Source organism: Cetorhinus maximus, chromosome 5 (genome assembly GCF_964194155.1).
Source record: "Cetorhinus maximus chromosome 5, sCetMax3.hap1.1, whole genome shotgun sequence".
NCBI classification, from domain to species: Eukaryota; Metazoa; Chordata; class Chondrichthyes; order Lamniformes; family Cetorhinidae; genus Cetorhinus; species Cetorhinus maximus.
This window is the reverse complement of record NC_135883.1, coordinates 64,741,769-64,765,624: the sequence shown is the minus strand read 5'-3', so window position 1 is coordinate 64,765,624 and position 23,856 is coordinate 64,741,769. Positions and strand designations below refer to the sequence as shown.

General features: G+C 40.2%; 1 protein-coding gene across 1 annotated transcript in view; it reads right to left on the bottom strand.

Moving 5' to 3' along the window:
- Nucleotides 1-15,446, bottom strand: part of eloal (elongin A, like) — a 41,132-nt gene extending 25,686 nt beyond the window's left edge. The window contains exons 1-4 of the mRNA XM_078541285.1: nt 15,372-15,446; nt 7,940-8,052; nt 3,960-4,905; nt 1,215-1,320 (exon numbers count right to left, since the gene is read on the bottom strand). Coding sequence (XP_078397411.1) covers nt 1,215-1,320; nt 3,960-4,838 — 985 coding nt within the window. The 5' untranslated portion in view covers nt 4,839-4,905; nt 7,940-8,052; nt 15,372-15,446. The remainder of the gene's footprint in view (nt 1-1,214; nt 1,321-3,959; nt 4,906-7,939; nt 8,053-15,371) is intronic.
- Nucleotides 15,447-23,856: the final 8,410 nt, after the last annotated feature.

Sequence of the window (23,856 nt, the reverse complement as noted above, 5' to 3'; positions counted from 1 at the left end):
GTACTTTGACCTTTTTTCTTATCCCCGCCTTTTCTCTTGATTATTATTTCTACCCAGAACCTCCACCATCCCTTGTATCGGTTTAAATTCTTTTCCATTTAACCTTTCTGCTTGGACTTTGGCTCCAGACTTTGGCTCAGGTGCAGCCCATCCCTTTTCTGTCATAATACTGGTTGCAGTGTCCAGTGAAACGAAACTCCCCCTTTTCACACTTTTCAGCCATGGATTTACTTTCTTCAGCTGCTTAGCTCTCTGCCAAATGTGCACGTAGAATAATTAGCGGTGAACAAGTTGCCATTTTAAAAGTCCTCACTCTAATTCCCAACTCACTGTAACCAGCTGTGCTTTAGCAGGTTATTCACCCTATTTGAGTCACAAACTAGTTTCATCCGATCAGCCAGCTCCCAGTTACACAGTACCTTATTAGCACTGCCTACTGACCTACTTGCAGCTGACCTACATAATTGAAACACTGCAGGTTTTTTGAGAAGTTTCTTACTTTTCACCTCATTATTGCACAGAACACCCTGTTAGTAGTCACATCGTTCTTACTTACAGCCTGATGTGATTAGTCGGTTGACATTATGCCAAAGCATTTATACTTGGCGTTTACGCTCAAACAATTCTGGTCTGTCTTCCTCGAAATTTCTTTCTCCTAATAAGTTCTCAACTGAAATGACTGTCACCTTCCAAGATTTCTTAGCCTGACAGAAATATCCAGCAGGATCATTTAAAGTGCATATTAAATAATCAAAAAGAAATGAGAGAGTTTCTGATCTCAAGGGTGGAGGCCCGATGCCTCAAGAGAAGTAAAGGCACAGCGCTTAGTCCAGTATCACTGGGCTGCCCTGACACAATCACCGATACCAAGCTATGAGATGAATGTAAAATACTGTAGATGCTGAAAATCTGAGATAAAACAGAAAATGCTGGAAAAACTCAGCAGATCTGGCAGCATCTGTGGAGCGAAAAAAGAGCTCTGAAGAAGAGTCAGACGGACTCGAAATATAACTCTGTTTCTCTCTCCACGGATGCTGCTAGATCTGCTGCGTTTTTCCAGCATTTACTGTTTTTCTACCAAGCTATGAGTATTGGTGGAAGACATTAGTCTTTAAAGCTAGATAACATAGATGCTGAAAAGATGGCCATGAAAGGAGATCAAAAACTACAGAAAAAGGGAAAAGTACTGACTAAAATGTTTGAGATTCACTTACATTTCTTGATAGGAGATGTAGGTGGACTATCAGAAGGCATATCAGTAACATCTGGCAGAAATTTAGGCAACGGGATATCTAACAAAGTATTTATATCAATTTTCCCCTGTGGAACACAAAAGAAGCCGAGTAATATACATTTCAACCGGATTGTACTTTTATTAACAGAACAATAAAACTTCTAATGAGAAAGTTATTCAAATGGAGAGTGCGCAGAGACCATCTTATATTATTTCTCAAACCCACCATTATATAAAAATTGGCATGGAGCAATTCAGTGATGAGGGAGAAGCAGTTGCACATTCAGCTCTGTTACACTGTTGTCCTGAAACAAGGAGGAATACAAAGTGACAGAAATTGACCTAAGGGAAAGCTGTAAGATTATAAGACGTAGGAGAAGTAGGCCATTTGGCCCATCGAGTCTGCTCCACCATTCAATGAGATCATGGCTAATCTGATAATACTCAATTCCACTTTCCTGCCTGTTCCCTGTAACCCTTGATTCCCTTACTGATTAAAAATCGGTCTATCTCAGCCTTTAACTTAACTGCCCAGCCTCTACAGCGCTCTGCGGTAAAGAATTCCACAGATTCACTGCCCCTGGAGAAGAAATCCCTCCTCATCTGTCTTAAATGGGTGAACCCTTACTCTGAGATTATGCCCTCTGGTCCTAGATTCTCCCACAAGGGGAAACAACCTCTCAGCATCTACCCTTTCAAGATCCCTAAGAATCTTATATGGCTCAATAAGGTCACCTCTCATTCTCCTAAGCTCAGTGAGTACAGGCCCAACCTACTCAACCTGTCCTCATAAGAAAATCCCTCCATACCCAGGATCAACCTAGTGAACCTTCTCTGGACTGCCTCCAATGCCGGTATATCTTTTCTTAGATATATATCTTAGATAAGGGGACCAAAACGGTTTACAGTAATCTAGGTGTGGTCTAACTAGTGCCTTGTATAGTTTTAGCAACACTTCCCTATTTTATACTCCATTCCCTTTGAAATAAAGGACAGCATTCCATTTGCCTTCCCTATTACCTGAACTTAAATGGTAGCTTTTGGTGATTCATGCACGAGGGCCCCCAAAGCCCTCTGTGCTGCAGTCTTTCTCCATAAGTAATATTCAGCTCTTCTATTCTTCCTGCCAAAGTGTGTAATCTCACATTTTGCCACATTTTTTCCATCTGCCAAATTTTTGCCCACTCACTTAACCTGTCTATATCCCTCTGTAGACTCTGTCATCCTCACCACTTGCCTTCCCCCCAATTTTTGTGTCATCTGCAAACTTGGTGATAGTACATTCACTTCCCTCATCCAAATCATTAATATATACTGTAAATAATTGTGGCCCCAGCACTGATTCCTGTGGCACTCCACTAGTTACAGGTTGCCATCCTGAAAATGCCCCCCTTATCCCAACTCTTCTATTAGTTAGCCAATCCTCTATCCATGCTAATGTACTACGCCCACCACCATGGGCTTTTATCTTATTAAGTAGCCTAATGTGCGGTACCTTATCAAATGTAGAATCCAAATATATTACATCTACTGGTTCCCCATTATCTATCTTGCTCGTTACCTCCTCAAAGAATTCTAATAAATTTCTCAGGCATAATTTTCCCTTCATGAAGCCATGCTGACTCTGGATGATTATACTATGCATTTCTAAATGCTTTGCTATTACATCCTTTATAATAGACTCTAACATTTTCCCAATGACGGATGTTAAGCTAACTGGCCTATAGTTAACTGTTTTTTGTCTCCCTCCCTTTTTGAATAAGGGTGTTACTTTGGCAGTTTTCCAATCCTCTGGGACTTTTCCAGAATCTAAGGATTCTTGGAAGATTAATACCAGTGCATCCATTATCTCTGTAGCGACTTCCTTTAATATCCTAAGATGCAACCCATCAGGTCCAGGGGACTTTAGCACCTGAATGCGGATTTCTCCATAATTCCCTAGCTGAAATCTCCAATTCCATTCCATAAATTATAACCGATTCAGAATGCTGCTGCCTATTTCCTTACCTGTTCAAAGACCCACACTTCTGCCACCTGACTCTTGCCATGCTCCACATTGTCCCCATGTCAAAGACAACAACTTATATTTACGTAGCATATTTAACATAATAAAACACCCCAAGGCACCTCACAGAAGAATTATAAAGTAAAATCTGACGCTGAGTCACAGAAGAGGATATTAGGGAAGATGGCAAAAGCCTGGCTAAGAGATAAGTTTCTTAAAAAGGAGAAAAGTGAGGTACAGGGGTTTAGCGGTGGAATTCCAGAGCTTAGGCAGCTGAAGGCACAATAGTGGTGCAATTAAAATTGGGGATGCTCAAGAGGCCGGAATTGTTCTTCTGAATCGACTTCAAAATTTTTGATCTTAGCTTTAAGTGCCTTCAAGGCCACACCTCATACAACCACTGTGACTTTCAGTCCTAAACGCAAAAGGAAAGCACAGAACACAAAATATGAAACCAAGCATGAAATGCTAATGGATATCTTGTTATCCAGCATTCTAAATACAAACAGAAAGTTTGCTGGAAAAGAAACTGCACATGCTCTTTGCTCTTCTGATACTGGTCTGCGCCTGGTCAGTGTTATCTCTACACAATTGGTGGTCATGCTTTCATGCCTCTATCCTCTGTTTTTCCTCCTCAAATCCCTCAATATTACTTCTTTCCTTCCTTTGTGCTCTAAAACTCGTATCTGATTTGGCTTGCGGATCACTTTAAAAATATACCTTTTTATTTGGTGTTTCAAGCCAAATGTCTTCTTCACATTGCTCTCTTCTGTCTGCACACCTCTTTATTTTGCTTTCCTTACTGTGAGATCCAACATTCTCCTTTTTTGTGATCAACTTCGAATGTATGTGTTTTCCTGGAATGGATGAATTCTTATTTGTGCGGGTTCTTTTTGCTTTTCTTATTGGCTCCTCATAGTTTAGGTACGATTCAAAAGTCATCACTGGCTTTTCAAACTCTTCATTTTCAAATTCAGATACATCTTCCACTTCGCAGGCTTTAATGCTCTCCTTAGTCATACGTGACATGTTCTGTGATATGTCTGATCCACGACATGCTTTGTCCTTTGAAGACCATATCTGCATCTTGCTAGATGACTTAGAATTTTCTGCTTTGTCCACAGATTTACTTTTATTCTTTTTACCATTTTCACGAGTGCCCTTTTCTGAAAGAGGATTTTCCTGACTCATAAAGGAGGATGTAGCAGAGCTTTCCAGTGAAGACTCCTTCTCTTTAATCGACTTTTTAGTTTGATGGCTATTGGTAGACTTTTTATCTTTTCTAGAAAAGTTATTTTGGTCCTTATGTGAAGATTTTGATTTTTCACATTTCTGAACCTTTTTAAGCAATTGTTGATTATGTAGAGAATTGTTTTTTGATGCACATTGACTATATTTTTTTCTTTCCTTCCATGAAGGTTTGTATTCACTGGTCTTTAACTGATCAGGATCCATCTTGGAAGGTCGCTGATTAGACATAACCTCATCTCTTTTTTGTGCACTTCCTTCCTCATTTAAGAGTTTTGCAGACTCATTCACATCAGTCACATGCAAAGTCTCATGACTGGAGAGCCTGGAAAATGTGTTTGTATTTTCCATTCTATGCTTTTTCCTAAAACGGCCACAGTCATTACTCCTTGTCCTTTCATTTTGTTGACTATTATTCCTAAAAAAAAAATGACGTTCCAATAAAATTAAGGATCAATTGAGAGAAAACCTCACAACGATAATGTGTTCACAATACATCATCTTAACAGACCGTGGCACATGGTAAAGGACCTTGAACATGTACAATATACACAAAAACATCACACGAGTAAAATTAAGTCTCTGTATGCATAATTCACTGTCTCCATTTCCATGAAGTTAGTTATTGCTCTACCATATCCATATAGTGTAAACAATTTGAATCAAGAATAAACTATTATACTTACATAGCATTTCCTCACATTTAATATAGGACCTTCTGATAAGTGCATCTTAAGGAAAAATAATAAAGTAGATCCAGGAACTGGGTAGTGCAATGGGATACAGTGCTTTTACCACTGAAATCTGAGTTTAAATTCGACTCTGTCAACTGTGCAAACACCAAATTAAATAAGTCTGGGTCAGTTCAAACCAGTGTCCAGCAAAAACTTTAAAAACTGTCAAAAATTCAGTACTGAATTCCCACAAGTTAGGAAGAACATGGGGGTAGTTGGTGTGGGAAACAACACTTCTGTATCAGTGCACAGGGGAGTTCTCGCTCGAGATCAGTAAAAGGATCTGATTAATATATTTACTTTGGCAGTGCTTTATGCCAACACCAGATGCCAAAAGTAGATTTCCTTCAATTTTGCCTTTCACCTTTCTCATCTTCAGGCAGCAACTCATGGCTGGGTTAGAATTCCCCAGATGTCGCTACCCTTCCAGGGCTGCACAGCTGAACATTCTTTGGGCATGAGGCAAGCTGTTAGATTTTGGGTACTATCACAACTGAACCCAATCCATCCTCAACCAGCACCCTGATGAGATGTACTTAACAGAGGAATCTTGGGGTAATTATTAAAAGCAGGAATCCAGATTAATATTTCCACTCTCTTGCCTAGGGATATTGAGGCCAATTATGCCTACTCATCTAATATTTTATCAATTTAATTCCAAATTATAGCAGTTTTCTGTCAGTTAGCCAACTCAGTAAGGTCTATATTTCTACTTGCTGTGTATAGGCACAGTTTAGCTACTAAAAGGAAAAGAAATCCTTGAAAACACTGGTTTCAGAATTTTTGGGGAAGGTGAAACTGATACAAGGTAGATTGGGGAGAAAAGAAATAATTTTCCCATTTCAAGCACTCCCAGATTGAATACGTTACATAAAGAGAAACATTCCATAAATTCTGATTCAACGACATGCCTAAGCCCAAACCAAGAATAGCTTCTACAGCACAAGAGTGAAGTTTTACCATTTCCCAGCTGAAATAAGGCCGCTAATTCAGTCCCAAATGTTACACAGTTTTACACTATAGTGCCATTCACATTGGGAAGTGGCTTGGGGCAGACTTAATGCACACAAAAGATTCAAAACTAACAAAGAAGAATTTCATGTAGGCAATTTGGGTGGATTCACCCAAGTTCCAGAGGTGAAAGGAGAATACGCTTACCCACCGTACTGCCCACATTCTGTGTTTCAAAATATCTAGTAATTAGTTCTTTAAGTTTCTACAGCACATCTGCCCACATGCTTGCTTGTCCCATCCTCGCTAATTTAGGCAGTTGTATGTGAGCAGTATTGGTAAACAACAAGTCCCTATATCTCCAGAAATGTAGTCCCAAATGAACCATTCTTTTCTGCACTTGTGATGCTATTGTGTTCCTACTAAGAAAAGTATAGCTTTACAGATTTCCACTGCAAAAGTGATTCAATCTCTTCCAAAAGGTTGCTGAGACACCACAATATCTTCTGCAGAAGTTATTTAGACACAATTTAACACAAATGGACAGCAAGAATGAGAAAGCTCATTTACATTTAAAATATTAATAAACATGTATATAAATATTTTTACATACAAAATAATATATGGCACAATGTTTGACATTACAAAATCATTCCAATTCTGACATGGCTACAAGAGAACGTCACCTTACCTTGGGGGCCAAAAAATGTCAATTGTTGGGCATTCAACATGCAAGCTTTAGTACTCAGTTTTAATTTTGATTACATTTTCTTTTTTTTTTAAGCTTTTCATTAAAATTATCTGACAGTCTAAATTAGGGTAGGAAGGAACAAATGAAAATCAGAAAATAAGCCTTGTAAAAACACTGCCTACCTATTTATTATATCTTAATTATATTATTTTTTAATTGCATAATGTAAATTAAAGTATGTGAGCACAGCACATTCCATCACCCTGTGCATTTGAGAAAAGCCACACAAGCACCAAGGCTTAGGAAACAAATGAGAAACTTTGATTGGAGATCATCAATTTTCAAAAAAAATACTGAAATTCCTGGGGCCTGCTTCATCAATAAAAGTCTTGCAGAGACCTTTCCCAGTCTAAACTTAATTCATGGGTGAACTTGCATGACCAGGATTGGCACACTGCACCCAGAGAGTGTTTCAGTGGTAGCTGCCTTGTCCCTCTGACAGAAAGCGAAGCAGCCCATGGCCTAATTGGACTGTGCCATCAGACTCTACTGGGCTGAAAAAATAACCGACCAGAAAATTGTTCATTCCGAATGGAGCCATTGTCCTCCAGGGTCGATTACCATAGCCTAGTCAACATTTGAAGACATTTTAAAAAGGGTTTATGTCAATTCTCAGCTGGCATCCGTTCTGCTGAAGCCCGAGGGTTCCAGAAATGCCCAAGAACCCACCCCCAGCCAACAATACACAATCCTCTGGCTCCCTGACTGGGATCTAAAAACGGTCAGCGTCTTGGGTCCAAATCCTGGCATAATCTGGTTTTTCCCACATTCCTAACCCATCCTTGGTAGAAACCAAACCCTTCTGACTACAATAATTTCACTGACCACAAGAATTTCAGAGCCTGAGTTTTTACATTCAGATATTTTTGTAATCACTTTACATCCACTTGTAAAAAGCTTGTAATTCATGCAGTAGAAGCAGTCAATCTGGCAACACAGCATACAGGAACAGAATTTGCACTTATATTGCATATACCTCAATTTCAAACTCGTACGAGCTGTATGTGAAAACCTACCTGGATGTTTCCTGAGGAATTATTTTTTTCCACTGGCACACCAACTCTTTGGCAAAGTCACCAACAACTTCATTTTTCCTGAATCCATTTACTGTTTTTCCTATTCCTGTTTCCTACAAAAAAAGTCATTCCAACAAACTTCAATATGGATGGTTAAACCATTTATTTAGGATTCAAGAATTATACAAATTTAAATTAGTGGCCATATATTAGAAACAGGTTCTTCATTCAGACTTTTCTGTACTGACATTCCATTCATATCATGTTTCACTTGATTAATATAATTTTACAGTAGGTCATAGACCACTGTCAGGTTACTTTTAAGTGGTTTTCACTTAGGTGAGCAAAGAAGAATGCTTCACCATGAGAGGGAGTTCCAGGTTGTTCTGAAATTCTAGAAGGAAATGTGAATTTTGTGCATGTAATATTGAGTAAAACATCTCAGACTGCACGTGGCCCGTGTCAAGGGTATCCATGGCAGGCGAGCGCAAAGGCTTGGCTGTGTGGGCAACATGGTTCAAATTGAGCAGAAGAGGTGGTCATTTTGGTCCATCACACCAGTATAAGAGTAACTTATTGCTAATACCAGTCACCCACTCCCTAGGGACCTTTACTTTCCTTTGCTTCCCACTATTTTATTCACATACGCATTGGAGCTTAGAAGAACGAGAGGTGATCTTATTGAAACACAAGATCCTGAGGGGACTTGACAGGGTGGATGCCAGAAGGATGTTTCCACTTGTGGGGGAGCCTAGAACCAGCGGGACAGTTTAAGAATGAGAGGTCTCCCTTTTAAGATGGAAGGGAGGAGAAACTGTTTTCTCTGAGGGTCATTAGCAAATGGAATTCTCTTCCCCAGACAGCAGTGGAGGTTGGGTCACTGAATTTATTCAAGGCAGAGTTAGACAGCTTTTTGATAGTCGAGGGAGTCAAAGGTTAAGGGGAGCAGGCAGGAAAGTGAAGTTGAGACCACTACCAGATCAGCCATGATCTTATTGAATGGCAGAGCTGGGCTCAAAGGGCAGAATGGCCTACTCCCACTCCTAAGCCCTATGTTTTAAATAGATATGCAGTTTTAATTAGATACAATGGCAGATATACATTAACCATTCCTTGTGGCAAAACATTCCATATTTGTTCTGTGAAGAACTTTATCCTAACCTATCTATTCACTAAGTGATTTAAATTACCACTAACTCTATACATGTCACCACTGAGTAGGCTGAGGATGGTGACAAATTTCTGAGGGCAGTCAAATTTGAGGAGTATACTCCATAAGCCTTTGTAGTTGACAGGGTCAAGACAAATGCTTTCACGAGGTTGAAAAAGGCCATGTACAGGGGTTGGTGCTGATCCTTGTAGTATTTTTCTTGAATTTGCCATGCAATGAGGATCACATCTGTGGTGCCTCGCAATGGACAAAAATTGCACTGTGACTCTGGAAGGAGTTCTTCGGCTACCAGGAGGAGGCAATTAAGGAAGAATCTTGCAAAGATTTTCCCTGTGGCTGAGAGCAGGGAGACTCTTCTGTAGTTACTGCAAAACAGTCTAGTTTCCCTTCTTGAACATAGACACGATCCCCCGGCATGCACTCCTCTTCCCAGGTGAGGGCTAGGTGGTTGTGCAGCTGTGCTAGGAGTACATCCTTGCTATGTCACCATCACAGACCTTATCTCAGTGAAGACCGGGATCAAACAAGGTCATGCCATTGCACCAATTCTCTTCTCCAGTTTCCTCGCTGCAATACTGCATCTCACCTGTTCCTCCTTTAGATTTATTTTTAGTTTTCCTCATATCTCTGGTGACTTATCCTATCCCTTACTGTGAAAATTGATATGAAGGCCTGAATTTTCATCACATCAGATGAGCTCCGCGCCTTAGTCAAAACGGCACCGAAGCTCCGAATTTAGAGGTCCCACTTCCAAATCCAGCACGCGCCACTTTCACCAGAGGAAGGAATGGGAGGCAGGGCAAATTTCACACATCCGCGGTTCACAGAGGCAGCGGCAGATTTAAAAGTGCAGCTGCCTTCAAACAGAAACAATTTTGGTCATTGAAATTTTAGAAACACAACTCGTGAGCTTTAGACATTTGAGAAAAAGGTCTGAACCTACCAAATTTCTTTGGAGAGGTCAGGTACCCCTTTGGAATTGTTAAGAGTAGACTTGAATGTGCATAAAAAATGGATGAGCTCCATGGAACTCTGAAGTCAATTAAATCTCCTGTCCTTTAAATTTTGAGAAAAGCCGGCTTGCAGTTGAAAAAAAAATTGGTGCTTGCAATTTGGCTGGATTTGTTGACATAAGCCTGAGTACTACCACTAGAGTATTATTTCTGCTTGACTGCTTTCACAACCTATTATCACAGAGCAGGGCTGTAAGACCACGGTTTAACTGACAGCTCCAAGTGGTTATAAAGATATTAGCTGTCTTTGATATGAGCTATGAATACAAATGTTTGTTTTTATAAGGGTTAAGTACTTGAAGGGATTTAAATGTATTGAATAGGCTTTTACCAATGAGACTTTCTTTTAAATATATAGTGAAGTTTGTAATGCATACTTAGAACATTAGTTTATTTCATCTCATCATGGCTTCCGAGATCTGCCCCTGGTGGATAGTGGGTGGGCTGGATACATTGTGGGGGCGGGGTGGGGGGGTTCATGGGTTGGCCTCAAGGTTTTGCTATTCATCCATATTCTTCAACATCTTTCCATTGAATCTATAAACCCATTCCTTTTTTCCCCCCTCCAAAATGTATTACCTCACACTTATCCATATTATATTACCTTTGCCATTGGTCATTCTGCTAGTCTGTCTATATTAAGAAAGTCTTTTATTGCCCTCACCACCACTTAAAAGCTCCTATTTGTGTTGTCACCAAAGTTAGATAGCATTCCCCATAGCCAAATTCAAATAAACCAAGGGCAAAATGCTGAAATAATCTTTTGCAAAACCTCTTTGGGAGAAATGGGGTGTTCACTAACTGAATTCTTCAATTTCAAGGCCGTATCAGTTCTTCATGACTGAATTTGGTTCCTTCCATTTAGCCTAGTTTTGGTATTGATCAGAATTTGTGTCAGCATGGGCTGTAGACTTGTTCATGCTGCTTGATGACTGAAACTTTTTCATATTTTCAATATTAATGTCAGTCAACCCAATTGAAACTGGAAGTGTCAGCATGAGTAGAGATGCACCTTGAAATGATGGAGGCTAAGCCTGAAAGGAATAGGATGCCTTCTCCCAGTCTTATGAATCAAAATATATCACCCTATCACCAGTTTATTATTGTTTTAAAATCAAGCCCAAGAGCCATGCTTACCAGAATAGGACTCCTCCTTTAAACTGAAAGCATAAAAGGTGGAACAGAAAGGTTATATCACACTTTAGCAAGCAGGGTTAGATGCTCTTTTTCCACCCCCCACAGGATCATCTTCCAGTAAATAAGGTGATCTTGATGAGTCCTTTCACTAGTTTAGAGCAGGCTTAGCATACATGGAAATCATTATAGCCATGAGATTCAATACAGATTCCAAAGCTGGTATCAACCAGCCAAAGTAGGCCAACCAGACAGATATTAGGAATGCATAAACATCACAAACAACATTTGAGACCATGGCCTCGTAAAATGTAGATAAACATTTTTCTCTTGCATGCATTAACGACACACAACATTCATTCTGACAAAAAGGGTGAAAAAGAACTATGTACACCAACAAGGCTGATGAAGAAGCCTTGTGAAGGTGACTGCTTGCTAGGATGTGGTGAGAAGTAGTACTAAGATCTGAACATCGTGGTGTTTCAAGATCCCTTTTCTGCACAAGTAAGATGAAGCTGAATAAAGGAGGAAGAATTTTATTTGCTTTACGGTGGGGGGGGGGGTAGTTGTGGGGGTGTAAACAGGTTTGCCTCAGAGTCAATTACAATGGAGCTCTCTGTTATAGGCAATAGGGTCACAACCTAAAGTATAGATTGCTGGCAAAGAAAGAAAGACATGGACTAAAATCTGCATGTAGTTACAGTAAAACAGACTCATGTTTATTTCATAATCTGTCAGGATAAAAAAACTCCACCCATTATACAAGCTTTCAATTACTTTTCATGCTCAAGGTTAAAAGTTCAAGCAGATTTAAAAGTACCGTTGTATTCTAATCACTTGCCATTTTTCTCCATTATTAAATGTGAAGTTTTTTGTATTCTAACATTTTCTATGCAGATGATTTTAAATTTGGCACACACTTGAATACTTTTCACTATTCTAAATATAGCCATATTATCTTACTGGTTTGTACTGATGGACATGCAGAGAAATCATCAAGGACTCAAAAGAAAAACAGGACGAAAGAATGAAATGAAACAGACTCCCTGGGGAGCTGGTGAAAGCTGGTGGTATTTATTCACTCAAATGCAAATTGGATAGATTTCTTTCAGAAATTAAACTTATGAAATGCAGCAGGTGCGTAATTTGGGATGCCACACGATAAGTGTAGCATACTTGGGAGCAGCAGCTGATTTTGGTTCAATGGGGCAGAATTTAGCGTACACAACAGAGGTCTCATCTGCTGGCTGGAGATCCGGTGAGAGCCCGGTGCTGTCTGTTTTTGGGAAGGCCCATCAAATTAAGTGTCAACCAAGCACTTAATAGGGCAGCAGCGGACCTTTCCCAGGATCAAGGATTCTTAGGGGCAGAAATTCTGCCTGCTGAGAGCTGCTGACCAATGAGAGGCTGACAGTTGCTCTTTGCTCGATAGCGGCAACATGGAGATGGTGGCTACTGCCAGTAATGCAGCCATTCCCCTCCACACCCACCCCGCCCCCAAAAAGCCTGCAAGCAACCCCAACAGGATTTACTTTTCAGACTTCCTACAATGCAAGTCCCTCGTCTGCTGCTGGCGAATGCTAGTGGCAGCAGGATGAGATTCTTGCCCACTTAAGGGCCCCAACTGATGGTGGGATAAGAAAACCACCCATCAGCCCTCCCTCCACAGACTTAACTGAGGCAGAGATAGGAAGATGGCATGGTCCCCATCTGTGACCGTCCTGCACAAAATGACACTCAACCTCCCTCAACCACCAAACACACCTCTGTGGGTGTGTGGGGGGCACTAAATTCCAGTCACAAAACTCTCCACCACTGGGGCTTTCCTCACTTCATATCCTAATCTTTTGTAGACTAACTGAGAGATTGATCGCTATGGTTAGTCAACAACACTCATTATTGCAGTGCCAGGATGGTAGAAGCAAACTAAATGAAATGCGGGAATTGATAATTAGGTAACCTATGGATGCTTTTGGTATAATGTTAATTTCTTTCCAGCAAGTAAAATACAACAATCCATGGCTCACAATGTCCACACTAAATTATTCAAAGTATAACATAAATACAATCAGATCTACATTAAGAATTTAGCTACAAATAAAGTTACAGATGATGTAAAGATAACACACGCAAAAACTTATTTCTCCTCCATACTTTCTCCCCCGCTCTCCTGGAGGGGGTGACTCCTATTGGGTACAATTCCACTAGTGCTGGCAACTGTCCATTCATCAGTAGACCAAGTGGCAGCTCTGATCCTGTTCTTATCCAATGCCCACACACTTACTATTCCAAGGAAGATCACTAGATAATGACCAGCAGCACAGGCACTCAATGATGTGATTCTGTCTCTCACCTCCATATTTCAGGGTTGGTGAAAACAATGCTAGTGTCATAACTGTTGTCTAGCTGAGACCAGCTAAAAACAAACATGCAACATATCTGGCCTGAAGTTAATAATGTGCTGGGTGGCCAGCGCTTTTATCCATTAGGTCAGCCAGGATACTTGCAGAATATTTACACACTAGATCTCATTGAAGAATATAACGACGACAACTTACTTTGTGCTAAACTAGAGAATACATGACTAAAAGTGAATAATCTAATCTAATACTTGCAGAACAGGTGACAACAAAACACAAAACAACTTAGGTAAGCAGCTGGTGCAAGCTAAAGATGGAACTCAATTTCACACCTGCCAAGCAACTCACCTCCAGTCACATCCATTCCCAATGATTCAACTATCGCTAAATATATTGGCAGCATTTTAAGAATGTTAACCAGAACTCTGCGCCAAACCAGGGCTTCCCAGCTGTGAATAACTTCATTAGTTACATCTCACAAGGCATGGCACCCAAGGTTCAAATAAAACCTCCAACTCAAGCTCCAGGCTCTGGCAAAAAAAGGTAGGTCCGTAAGTGGAAATTTCCAGCAGACATTTTCAACATTAAATGATCAGTTTTGTGAACAAGTTGTAAGTTATTACACAAAAAAATTATACACTGTCTCGAGTTAAAAAAAGAAAGTTGCGACTAATAGTAAACAAAAATAGAAGTAATTGGTACCTGATTGCCAAGCTTAAATTAAATAATTTCTCAGTGAATCTTAAGTGAATGGAACTGCTTTTTGATTGCCTTGCTTTTATAGTCATTAGTTAGCTTCATATTTAAGTCAATTATTTTTTACTATATGGCATGCATTTCTTAACATCATTTTTTACCATAGTTATTCTTCCAATCTGCCTGCTAACAGAACACACAGGAAAAGAATACCCCCAGTTCAAAATGTGGTTGATACTTTTCTTAACCCACAGGACAGTTTAGTTTTAAATAGTTTATAGCTAATGTGATGGGGGGTGGGAGAAATGGTTAGCCCAGCTGGCTAGATGGCTAGCTAGCATGTCGTTCAGGATAATGCCACCCTCATCGGGTTCGATCCCCATTCTGGCTGAGTTAGACTTGGGGCTGCCTTCTCGCCCTGTCCCACAGTAAAATCACAACATAAGTCATGGCTAGACAACTTTCAAATAATAAATCAAGGATGTTACCTAGAGAAGAGAAGATAGCTAGTGTACCATTGCCTATTTACACAGCATGAAAGAAACTCTCGTGGGCATTTGGCTCCGTTTTTGCCAAGAAAGTTGCTTTGTGAACTAAATCACCAATGATATTTCCAAAAGGCTTTTGAAATTCTACCATGGCTGTCTAAAAACATGTTCTTCTCCAATTCTGTTGACCTGTAATTAAACACATCCTGCAAAGTGGTGCTTTTCAGCAAACGTCAATCTAGTAATGTACACTCTATTGCTTGTAGCATTTTAAAAATAGCATTGCTTTGGAAGAACTGGTGTCACAGTATTGTACAATCGTTTTCTTGCTCTCGGAAGCTAGTAGTTGACCAAGGGTTTTGCACAAACAGCTCAAAACCATTTCTCAAGGGAATGCCAGATACTTAGATGACTCATCAACCGAGTTTATAGACAGGAAATATCAGCCCTTTCACATATTTGTGCAAAATAGGAAATTTCACACAAATACAATCAGATCTACATTAAGAATTGCTGAATAGAAGAGTGTATGGTGTAAACTGAAAACGTTTTACAGATGTTGTATCTTACCACCAGAATATCCACTGTGATATTTAAATCTTGCAGTTGCTTCAACAATTTCAGAACCTAGAAGAGATCCACAAATTGATACTTTAGAAGGAACTCAAGGCATGTACTATCTCGATATATTAAGTTAATGGATGTTAAAGAGGAAAAATAAATTTTAGCAGATTATAACTCTTAAATTAACTTGACATTTCATTTTTACAAGATGGCTCAAACAACACAATACAAAAGCGTCGTTTATGAAACTTAAATGTTTAAAAAGCATTTTAACTAGAATAGCAATATTTAATAAAATTAATTTTAAAATTCAATAATTTTGTTGGCTGAAGTACAACATATGGCAAATGAATCCCTGTTCTGTTGGAAGTATGGAATGGCTGAGTCTGCAATGAGCTCAGTGCCTATCTATGGCAATGCTAGATTGGCCTACTCCATTTACCATATACTATAAATGAGCAACTTAAAATGACAGCAGTTACACAGGCAGCAAAAAATAGCATGACCTCGCCAGGGCTGGCCTCAATTCTAATCATCTGCAAAAGCAAGTTCACAACATACGCTGCTGAAATCTGTGCAATCTCAAAGCTACTGGTTAGGTTCACAGCAACAAAACGTCAAGGACACAAGATAAATCAGGATACATTCCATTTACTAAGAATTATTTTAAATGTACTGTACTGAAGTATCTACAGCAGTCACTCTGGAATCTGCCTAACGAAAATTCTAATGCCATTTCTTAAGCATGTGAAATGCATCAGCTGGATTTGGCAGAAGATAGTGGTGGACGTGCTCAGAAAGACTGATTGCCAGAGAACTTGACAGTTATGCTTTCAATATTCTCACTTTTGCTTCACTTCCTTATTATGTGCATTTTCATTCACATGTCGATCAAAGCTCTATTGCAAAGGGCTTATCTTGTCAGAGGTTTAGGTCCGCAAATCTTTGGATAGTGTAATTATATTCCTCTGCTAAGACGTTAGAAGCATATAAAGTAGTTGCATATCATGCTTCAGCATGCAAATTGTTAGACGATGGCACATTGTATTGCTGCAGCTCAGAATATAGGAAACACCATCTCCATCCAACACATTCTTAATTAAGGCCACGCCCTCAAGTAGATGCCAAGTAATTCATGATAAAGGTGGTGGTGCAAATCTGTGTCACTTTCACACACTTCCTGGTAGCCAGTTTAACAGCAGCACCAACAGAGTCCTTTGTCTGCTTTCATGGTTGTGGGCTAGTGAATAGAATAAGAGTGGAAAATGTGGGGAGAAAAAGGAAGTAAAAATAATTTGTAAAGACGAGTGAGAACAGAAACAAAACTGGAAACTACCGGCTAACAAACTTCAACTCCTAACATAACCATAATTATTGTAATACTTGGTTTACAAGCGACAATTTCATATGATTTTATGCCTTTGAAATGAATTGGAAACAAAGGAACCACTCAGGGGTTTGTTAAAATTAAGTGAGGAGACATAAAAGAAAATATTTAATACCCAACTTGAGGACAGTGATACCTCGGAGAACAGTTGTTTTATATATTACTAAAATAGCTTTTTAAAAATTACATTGTTTTTAATATTGCATAACTCACAAAACAAAGAGTAAACTTTATAAAATTGAGAAGCACTTGTAAATTAAGATCTTGTTTTTCCCCGATGAAAACTCTGGTATGTGTAGAACAAAAGATGCACGTTATTTGCATTCTGGCTTCATTCAATTGGTAAAGTTCATAGAATATTTGCACTGCATTATGAGGGTAGCTCACCAATGTCAGATTCCATCTACCCTACGTAGCATGCGTACAACTTACAACAGCCTTTTCTTTTGGCAGAAGCTATGCACAGCTGTCAAGAGCTTATAGCGATGAATTACTAAACCAGAACAGGAAAAATGTAGAGCTGATCAGATCTTAGTGACATTACAACAGTGACTACACTTCAAAAGCACTTGATTGGCTGGAAGGCACTTTGGGACATCCTGAGGTCACGAAGGAAGCTATATAAATACAAGCCTTTCCTTTTTGAGGGGTAAATCGAGCATGATTTGAAAATGTGCTCTTCAGTGCTATTATTTCCAAATTCAGTTTGAGCCTGGTTGCAGAATAGATACAGGAGCTCTTTTTTTTCTCTTTACCTATACTGAAGTACCTGCTGTGAACATAAGCATTGTTTGTATTTCAGATTTCCACCATTTCCAGTTGTTTTCTTTTGAAAAGAATCACAAGATATAAAAACAATTTTACCCTAAGAAACACCATAAAGGGCTAGATTGGTTGCCCAAGATTTAGATAGAAAATTAGTGTGCAGTATTTTGTTTTATTCCTGCATCTCCCTTACTGCTGCCTTGCTCTATTTTAACCTCAGCAGAAGTAGTAGAACAGTGAGTACCACCTGCTTCAGACACAACTGCTGTAAGAGGCACATCACAATAGGCAGGTAATAGGTGCATTAGGACAGTACTAGTCTTGATAAATTAGATTTCTCTTTCCTCATTGCCTCCCTGTCTTTCTCTAACGCAACACAAATAAAGCTCCAAGGAGAATGTGTAATCCAGCCAAGAACAGGCAAAGCATACAAAAAAGGCAAGCATTTTAAACAAACTGCCAATGTAGACAGGCCATTTAGGAGTCAGCAAAACTGCTTTTGATGAGGGAAGACGAGGCATATTTATTGGTCTCCCACCGCTCCTTCTCTGGCACTTGCGCCTTTGAGCATCACACATTGTTCCAACCCTCCAGCCTCAATTAAAATCCTCATTCTCTGCCACCCACCAAAGCACCAGAAAACTTTTCTCACTGAACTACTTCCACTGCTTTCCTCCCTTCACCTCTGCACCAAGCGACTTCTCATCGTGGGTGATTTCAACCTCCATCTCAATTCATCGTGTGCTGTTCCTGGAAAAAAACTCCCTCTCTCATTTCACTTGCAACTGTATTTTCAAAATACCAACATCCAGTTTGGCCCTCCATCCACCGTGACATTTCTACAGCTACCAGTCTGCTCAATTATACCTTCAGCTTCACCTCCGATGCCCAGTCTCTGTTAAAACCATTAGTTCTTCCACTCTAGCTGTTCCACTTGGTATGGCCTATATCTTCACTCCCTTATGCCCAAGAGAGACCGACTTGAACAGATGTGGCAGACAACTGGTTTAGCCATTCACTGCTAGGTCTGATTGGATCACATTAGTGCTAGAGTCCTGCCAAAACTGCTCACCTGTTCCAGGATCATTCTGGAGAGCAAAAAATCTTCCCGTCTCCTGAACCTTCACCTTAAACAAACACCAAGAGCTGGACAACTTCTATTACTAACATTGAGGCCACCCTATCAGATGTCTCTGTCGCTTCCCTCCCTTCCACTAGACCACCAAGCCAAATTTCCTTTATGGTTCCCCCACCAGCCCTAGCTCTCAGCTCATATCCTTCTTTAGTTTCTGTCCCATCTCCCCACATTCCCTCTCCAAATGCAACTCCTGCTCCCTTGATCCAAAGTCTCAGTAAACAGTTGATCATCCAACTTCCCTTCCTGGCTCCCATGTTAGCTGATATCCGTAATGATTCTCTCTTCTCAGGTATTGCATTCTTCTTCAAATCTCCCTCTCCTCAAAAAAATAAAATACCATTGGCCTTTCTGTCCTCACAAATACAGTCCCATCTCCAACCTCCCTTCCCTCTCCAAAGTCCTTGGATGTATTGTCGTGTCCCAAACCAGAGGCCATCTTTCCCAGAACTCCATGTTTAAATCCCTCCAAATCAGATTTCTGCTTCTGCGACAGTACCAAAACAGCTCTCAAAGTCATAAATCACATCCAATGTGACTGTGACCGAGGTAAACTGATCCCTCCTCAACCATCTGTCTGTAGTCTTTGATATGGTTGACCACACCATTCTCCTCCAATGCCTCATCACTTTCATACAGCTGATGGAACTGCACTCACCTGGTTCCATTCTTATCTATCCAATTATAACCGCAGAATTACCATCAATGTTTTCTCTTCCCATTCCCTCACCATTACCTCTGGTGTCCAAGAACGTATCCTTGATCCCTTCCTAATTCTCATCTGAATGCTGCCCTTTGTCAATATCACCTGATGTTTGAAGAAGTACTTCCTGACATCACTCCTAAAAAAGCTTAACTGTAAATTTAAGCTTTATGGCCCCTTGTTTTGGACTTTTCCATCAGAGGAAATAGTTTCTTTATACCCAATAAAATGCTTCAATCATAAACACCTCAGTTGGTTCATCCTTTAATCCTCTTCAACATCATCCCTGTGATTTCTAGCCTACACTGATATTCAGTTAAGCAACACTGATTTTAAAATTCTCACCTAGTGTGCAAATCTTCCCATGGCCTAACCCCTCCCTATCCCTAACCTCCTTCAACCCAACCCTCCAAAATGTCTACACTCATCTGATTCCAGCCTTCTGAGCATCCCTTATTTTAATCAGTCTGCCATTGGCAGCTATGCTTTTTATTGCCTAGGTCCCAAGATCTGGAACTTCACCCCACCCAATCCCAAATACTTCTCCACCTCTCCATCTCACTTTCCTCCTTTAATACACTCCTTGAAATCTATCCCAAACTCACTTTTGGCCAACTGCCATCATAACTTTTTTAAAAATTCTTTCATGGGGTGTGGGCATCACTGGCTAGGCCAGCATTTCTTGTCCATCCCTAACTGCCCTCAAAAACGTGGTGGTGAGCCACCTTCTTGAACTGCTGCAGTCCATGTGGAGTAGGTACACCCACAGTGCTGTTCAGAAGCAAGTGCCAGGATTTGATTCAGCGACAGTGAAGGAACAACGACGTTGTTCCAAGTCTAAATGGTGTGTGGCTTGGAGGGGAATTTACAGTTGGGGGTGTTCCCATGTATCTGCTGCCCTTGTTCTCATAGGTGGCAGAAGCAATGAGTTTGGAAGGTGCTGTAATAGGAGCCTTGGTGAGTTGCTGAAGTGCATCTTGTAGATGGTACACACTGCTGCCACTGTGATTCGGTGGTGGAGGGGTTAATGTTGAAGGAGGTGGATGGGGTGCCAATCAAGTGGGCTGCTTTGTCCTGGATGGTGTCAAGCATCTTGTGTTGTTGGAGCTGCACTCATCCAGGCAAGTGGAGAGTATTCCTTCACACTCCTGACTTGTGCCTTGTAGATGGTGGACAGGCTTTGGGGAGTCAGGAGGCAAATTACTCTCTGCAGAATTCCAAGCCACTGACCTGTTCTTGTAGTCACAGTATTTATATGGCAAGTCCAGTCCAGTTTCTGGTCAATGGTAAACCGTGACACCCCCCTCCACCCCCCACCCCGTCCCGATTTTGATCATGGGAGATTCAGTGATGGCAAGTTTATTGAATGTGAATGGTAGATAGTTAGATTTTCTCTTGTTGGAGATAGTCATTGTCTAGCACTTGTGTAGTGCAAATGTTACTTGTCACTTATTTGCCACAGCCAGAAGATTGTCCAGGCCTTGCTGCATATCTGCCTCAGTGTCATCTTTTGCTTTATAATGTCCCTATAAAGCACCTTGGGTCATTTTATGTTAGAAAGGCACTAAAGGTAATATAAACTGTTAACCTTTTATAGTCTATAAATACAAGTCTATTAATGAAACATGTTTAATAATTTAAGCCTTAGCCCCAGTATCATTCTGGAGAACCTGCTCCACACCCCCTAAAGCCAAAACATCTTTCTTGAAGTGTGGTGCCCAGGACTGACCAGTACTCCATATGGAGTCTAACTAGAGCTCTGCACAGCTGTAACAACTTTAACCCCTTTGTATTTCAGTTCCCTCGAGATAAAGGCCAAAACTCCAGTAGCATTTTTAAATTATTCTTCAAACTTCTAGCTTTTAGTGAATCTCTATTTGGTCCCCAAACCTTTGCTCTTCCACAGTTCCTAGCTTCTCACGATATAGAAAATACCCTTATCTATCTTCCTTATGCCCAAAATGGAAGACCTCACACTTTCCTATATTGAACTCCACCTGCCACAGTTTTGCTCACTCACTTAATCTTTCAATTACCCTTCTTGCTCCCATCTACAATATTTAATATGTATCTAAAGCAGTGTTGCCAGCAAACTTACATATACAGCTCTTTATTCCTTTATCCAAGTCATTTTTAAAAAGCTGAGGCCCAACAAAAATATCTGGGGAACATCATAGGCACATCCTTATTATCCTTACACTGTCTCACATCTCGTAAGTAATTCCCTATCTAAGCCAGCAGGTTGCCTCCAGTCCCATGCACTCTCATACTTGTTAACAGCATCTTATATAAACCTTGTCAAATGTCTTCTGCAAGTCCATTTCATGTAATATCCACATACATTCTCCTACCTGTCACATTAGTTCCCTCTTCAAAAACTATTGCTGTATAATTTGATAGCTTCTCTCCCCTACCATTTTTAAATAGTGCAGTGATATTGGCAAATTTCCAATCCAAGATGACAATCCCTGGATCAAGGGGTTTCCTCTAATACTCTGGGGTGGAAACCTGGAAATGTCTTAATCTTTAATCTCACATTTTTCCTGCACTATTATTTTCCTACATAGCAACCATGACTACACTTCTAAACAAAAATACTTCATTGGTTGTAAAGTGCTTTGAGACGTCTTGTTGTTGTGAAAGATGCTATATAAGTGCAAGTCCTTCTTTTATTTACATTGGATCTGGCAAATTCCTCCTCTAGATTTATTTTCAGCTTTCTTCATATATCTGGCATTTTATCCTGACTGTGAATACTGATACTCAGGCCTGAAATTTCGCTGAGTCAGATGGGCTTTGCGCCATAGCCAAAATGTCACCAAAGCCCTGAATCTTGAAGTTGTGTCCTCAAATAAACGCTTACCATTTTCGCCAGGGGGAGGGATGGGGTTGGGATGCATTCCATACATCTGAATTTCACAGAGACAGTGGCACATTTAAAAAGTGCAGTCGCCTTCAAACAGAGTAATTTTGGTAATTGAAATGTCAGAAAACACAACTCATGGATTTAGACATTTGAGGAAAAGGTCTAAACCTACCGGAGTTCTTTAGGGAGGTCAGGTACCCCTTTGGGAGAGGTCAGGTAACCTTGTGAGATTGTTAACAGTAGACATGAATGTGCATAAATAGTGGATAAGGTCTGTGGAACTGTCAAGTCATTTAAATTTCTGGTCCTTAAATTTTAGAAAAAAAAGCCAGCCTGCAGTTGGAAAAAAAACAAACTGGTGCTTGCAATTTCACTAGATGAAATCGTTGACATAAACCCAAGTGCTATTATTATAGTTTTAGCTTGACTGCTAAAACAACCTATTATCACAATGAGCAGGCCTGTAAATTTACAGTTTGATTGACTGCTCCAAGTAGTCATAAAGAGATTAATCCATCTTTGATGTGGGGCTCTGAATACACCTAAAGAATTAGTCTCTCTGAAGGTGAGTCATATGGACTCAAAACATTAACTCTGTTTCTCGCTCCGCAAATGCTGCCAGACCAGTTGAGCTTTTCCAGGCTTTTCTGTTTTTATATTAGCTATGAATACAAATGCTGGTTTTTATAAGGATTATAAGGATCAAGTACTTGAAGGGATTTAAAAGTATTGAATGGGCTTTTACCAAGGAGAGTTTTTTTTAAATATAGTAAAGTCTGTAATAGATACTTAGAACATTAGTTTATTTCATCCCGTCACAGCTTTTGAGGTCTCCCCATGGCGGATACTGGGTGAGTTGGTATGGAGGGTGTAAGCCCAAAGGGTGGTGGTAGAGGACATGGATGGCACAAAGTTGGCATGGAGGGTATGAAGGGCCCTGAGTTGGCATGGACTGAACATGAGAAGTGTGTGGGGTTGAGTGGCAGGGCTGTTTTTGGCTTTACTGCTTTTCTGAAAAGAAAACCACAACACTGAGGCAGGCCTTTTAAACAGCCCGCCTCTGCACCTGACAATCCCTGTGGCTGCCTCTGAACCGTTCCTGGGGGCGGTGGTCCTGGCTTCAGTTAGCACCCACCAGCATCCCCTCCCCACCCACACCAGGAACAAAAATCTGACCATTCGGAGCACTTTCTCCTGAGTCAGGTTTGTGGAGTTGGGAATTTTCCTGACTTTGTGCTCCCAAACTCAGGAGCAAAAATACAGCCCTAAATAACTATTTAGTAAGTTTGCCATTTGTTGATTTCACCTGCGCCAGTCATAAAGGGGCTCACATTAATTTTCAACACTCCCTTTCAATTAGTAAATTTGTAAAAATCTTTTGCATTGGCCCAGATATCCCTCAACCTTTCTCGTGTTCTTTTTGCAGCTATTACATGTATTATTTCTTTGCTGTTCTTTCCCTAATATACAAAATGTATTTAGCTGTTTTTTTATAATTTCCAACAATAAATTAAATCTGAAGGAATGAAACTCCCTAATTAAAGTTAATTTTCAGTACCAGAGACAAAAACAGAAAATGCTGGAAAAACTCAGTAGGTCTAGCAGCATCAGTGGAGAGAGAAACAGAGTTAATGT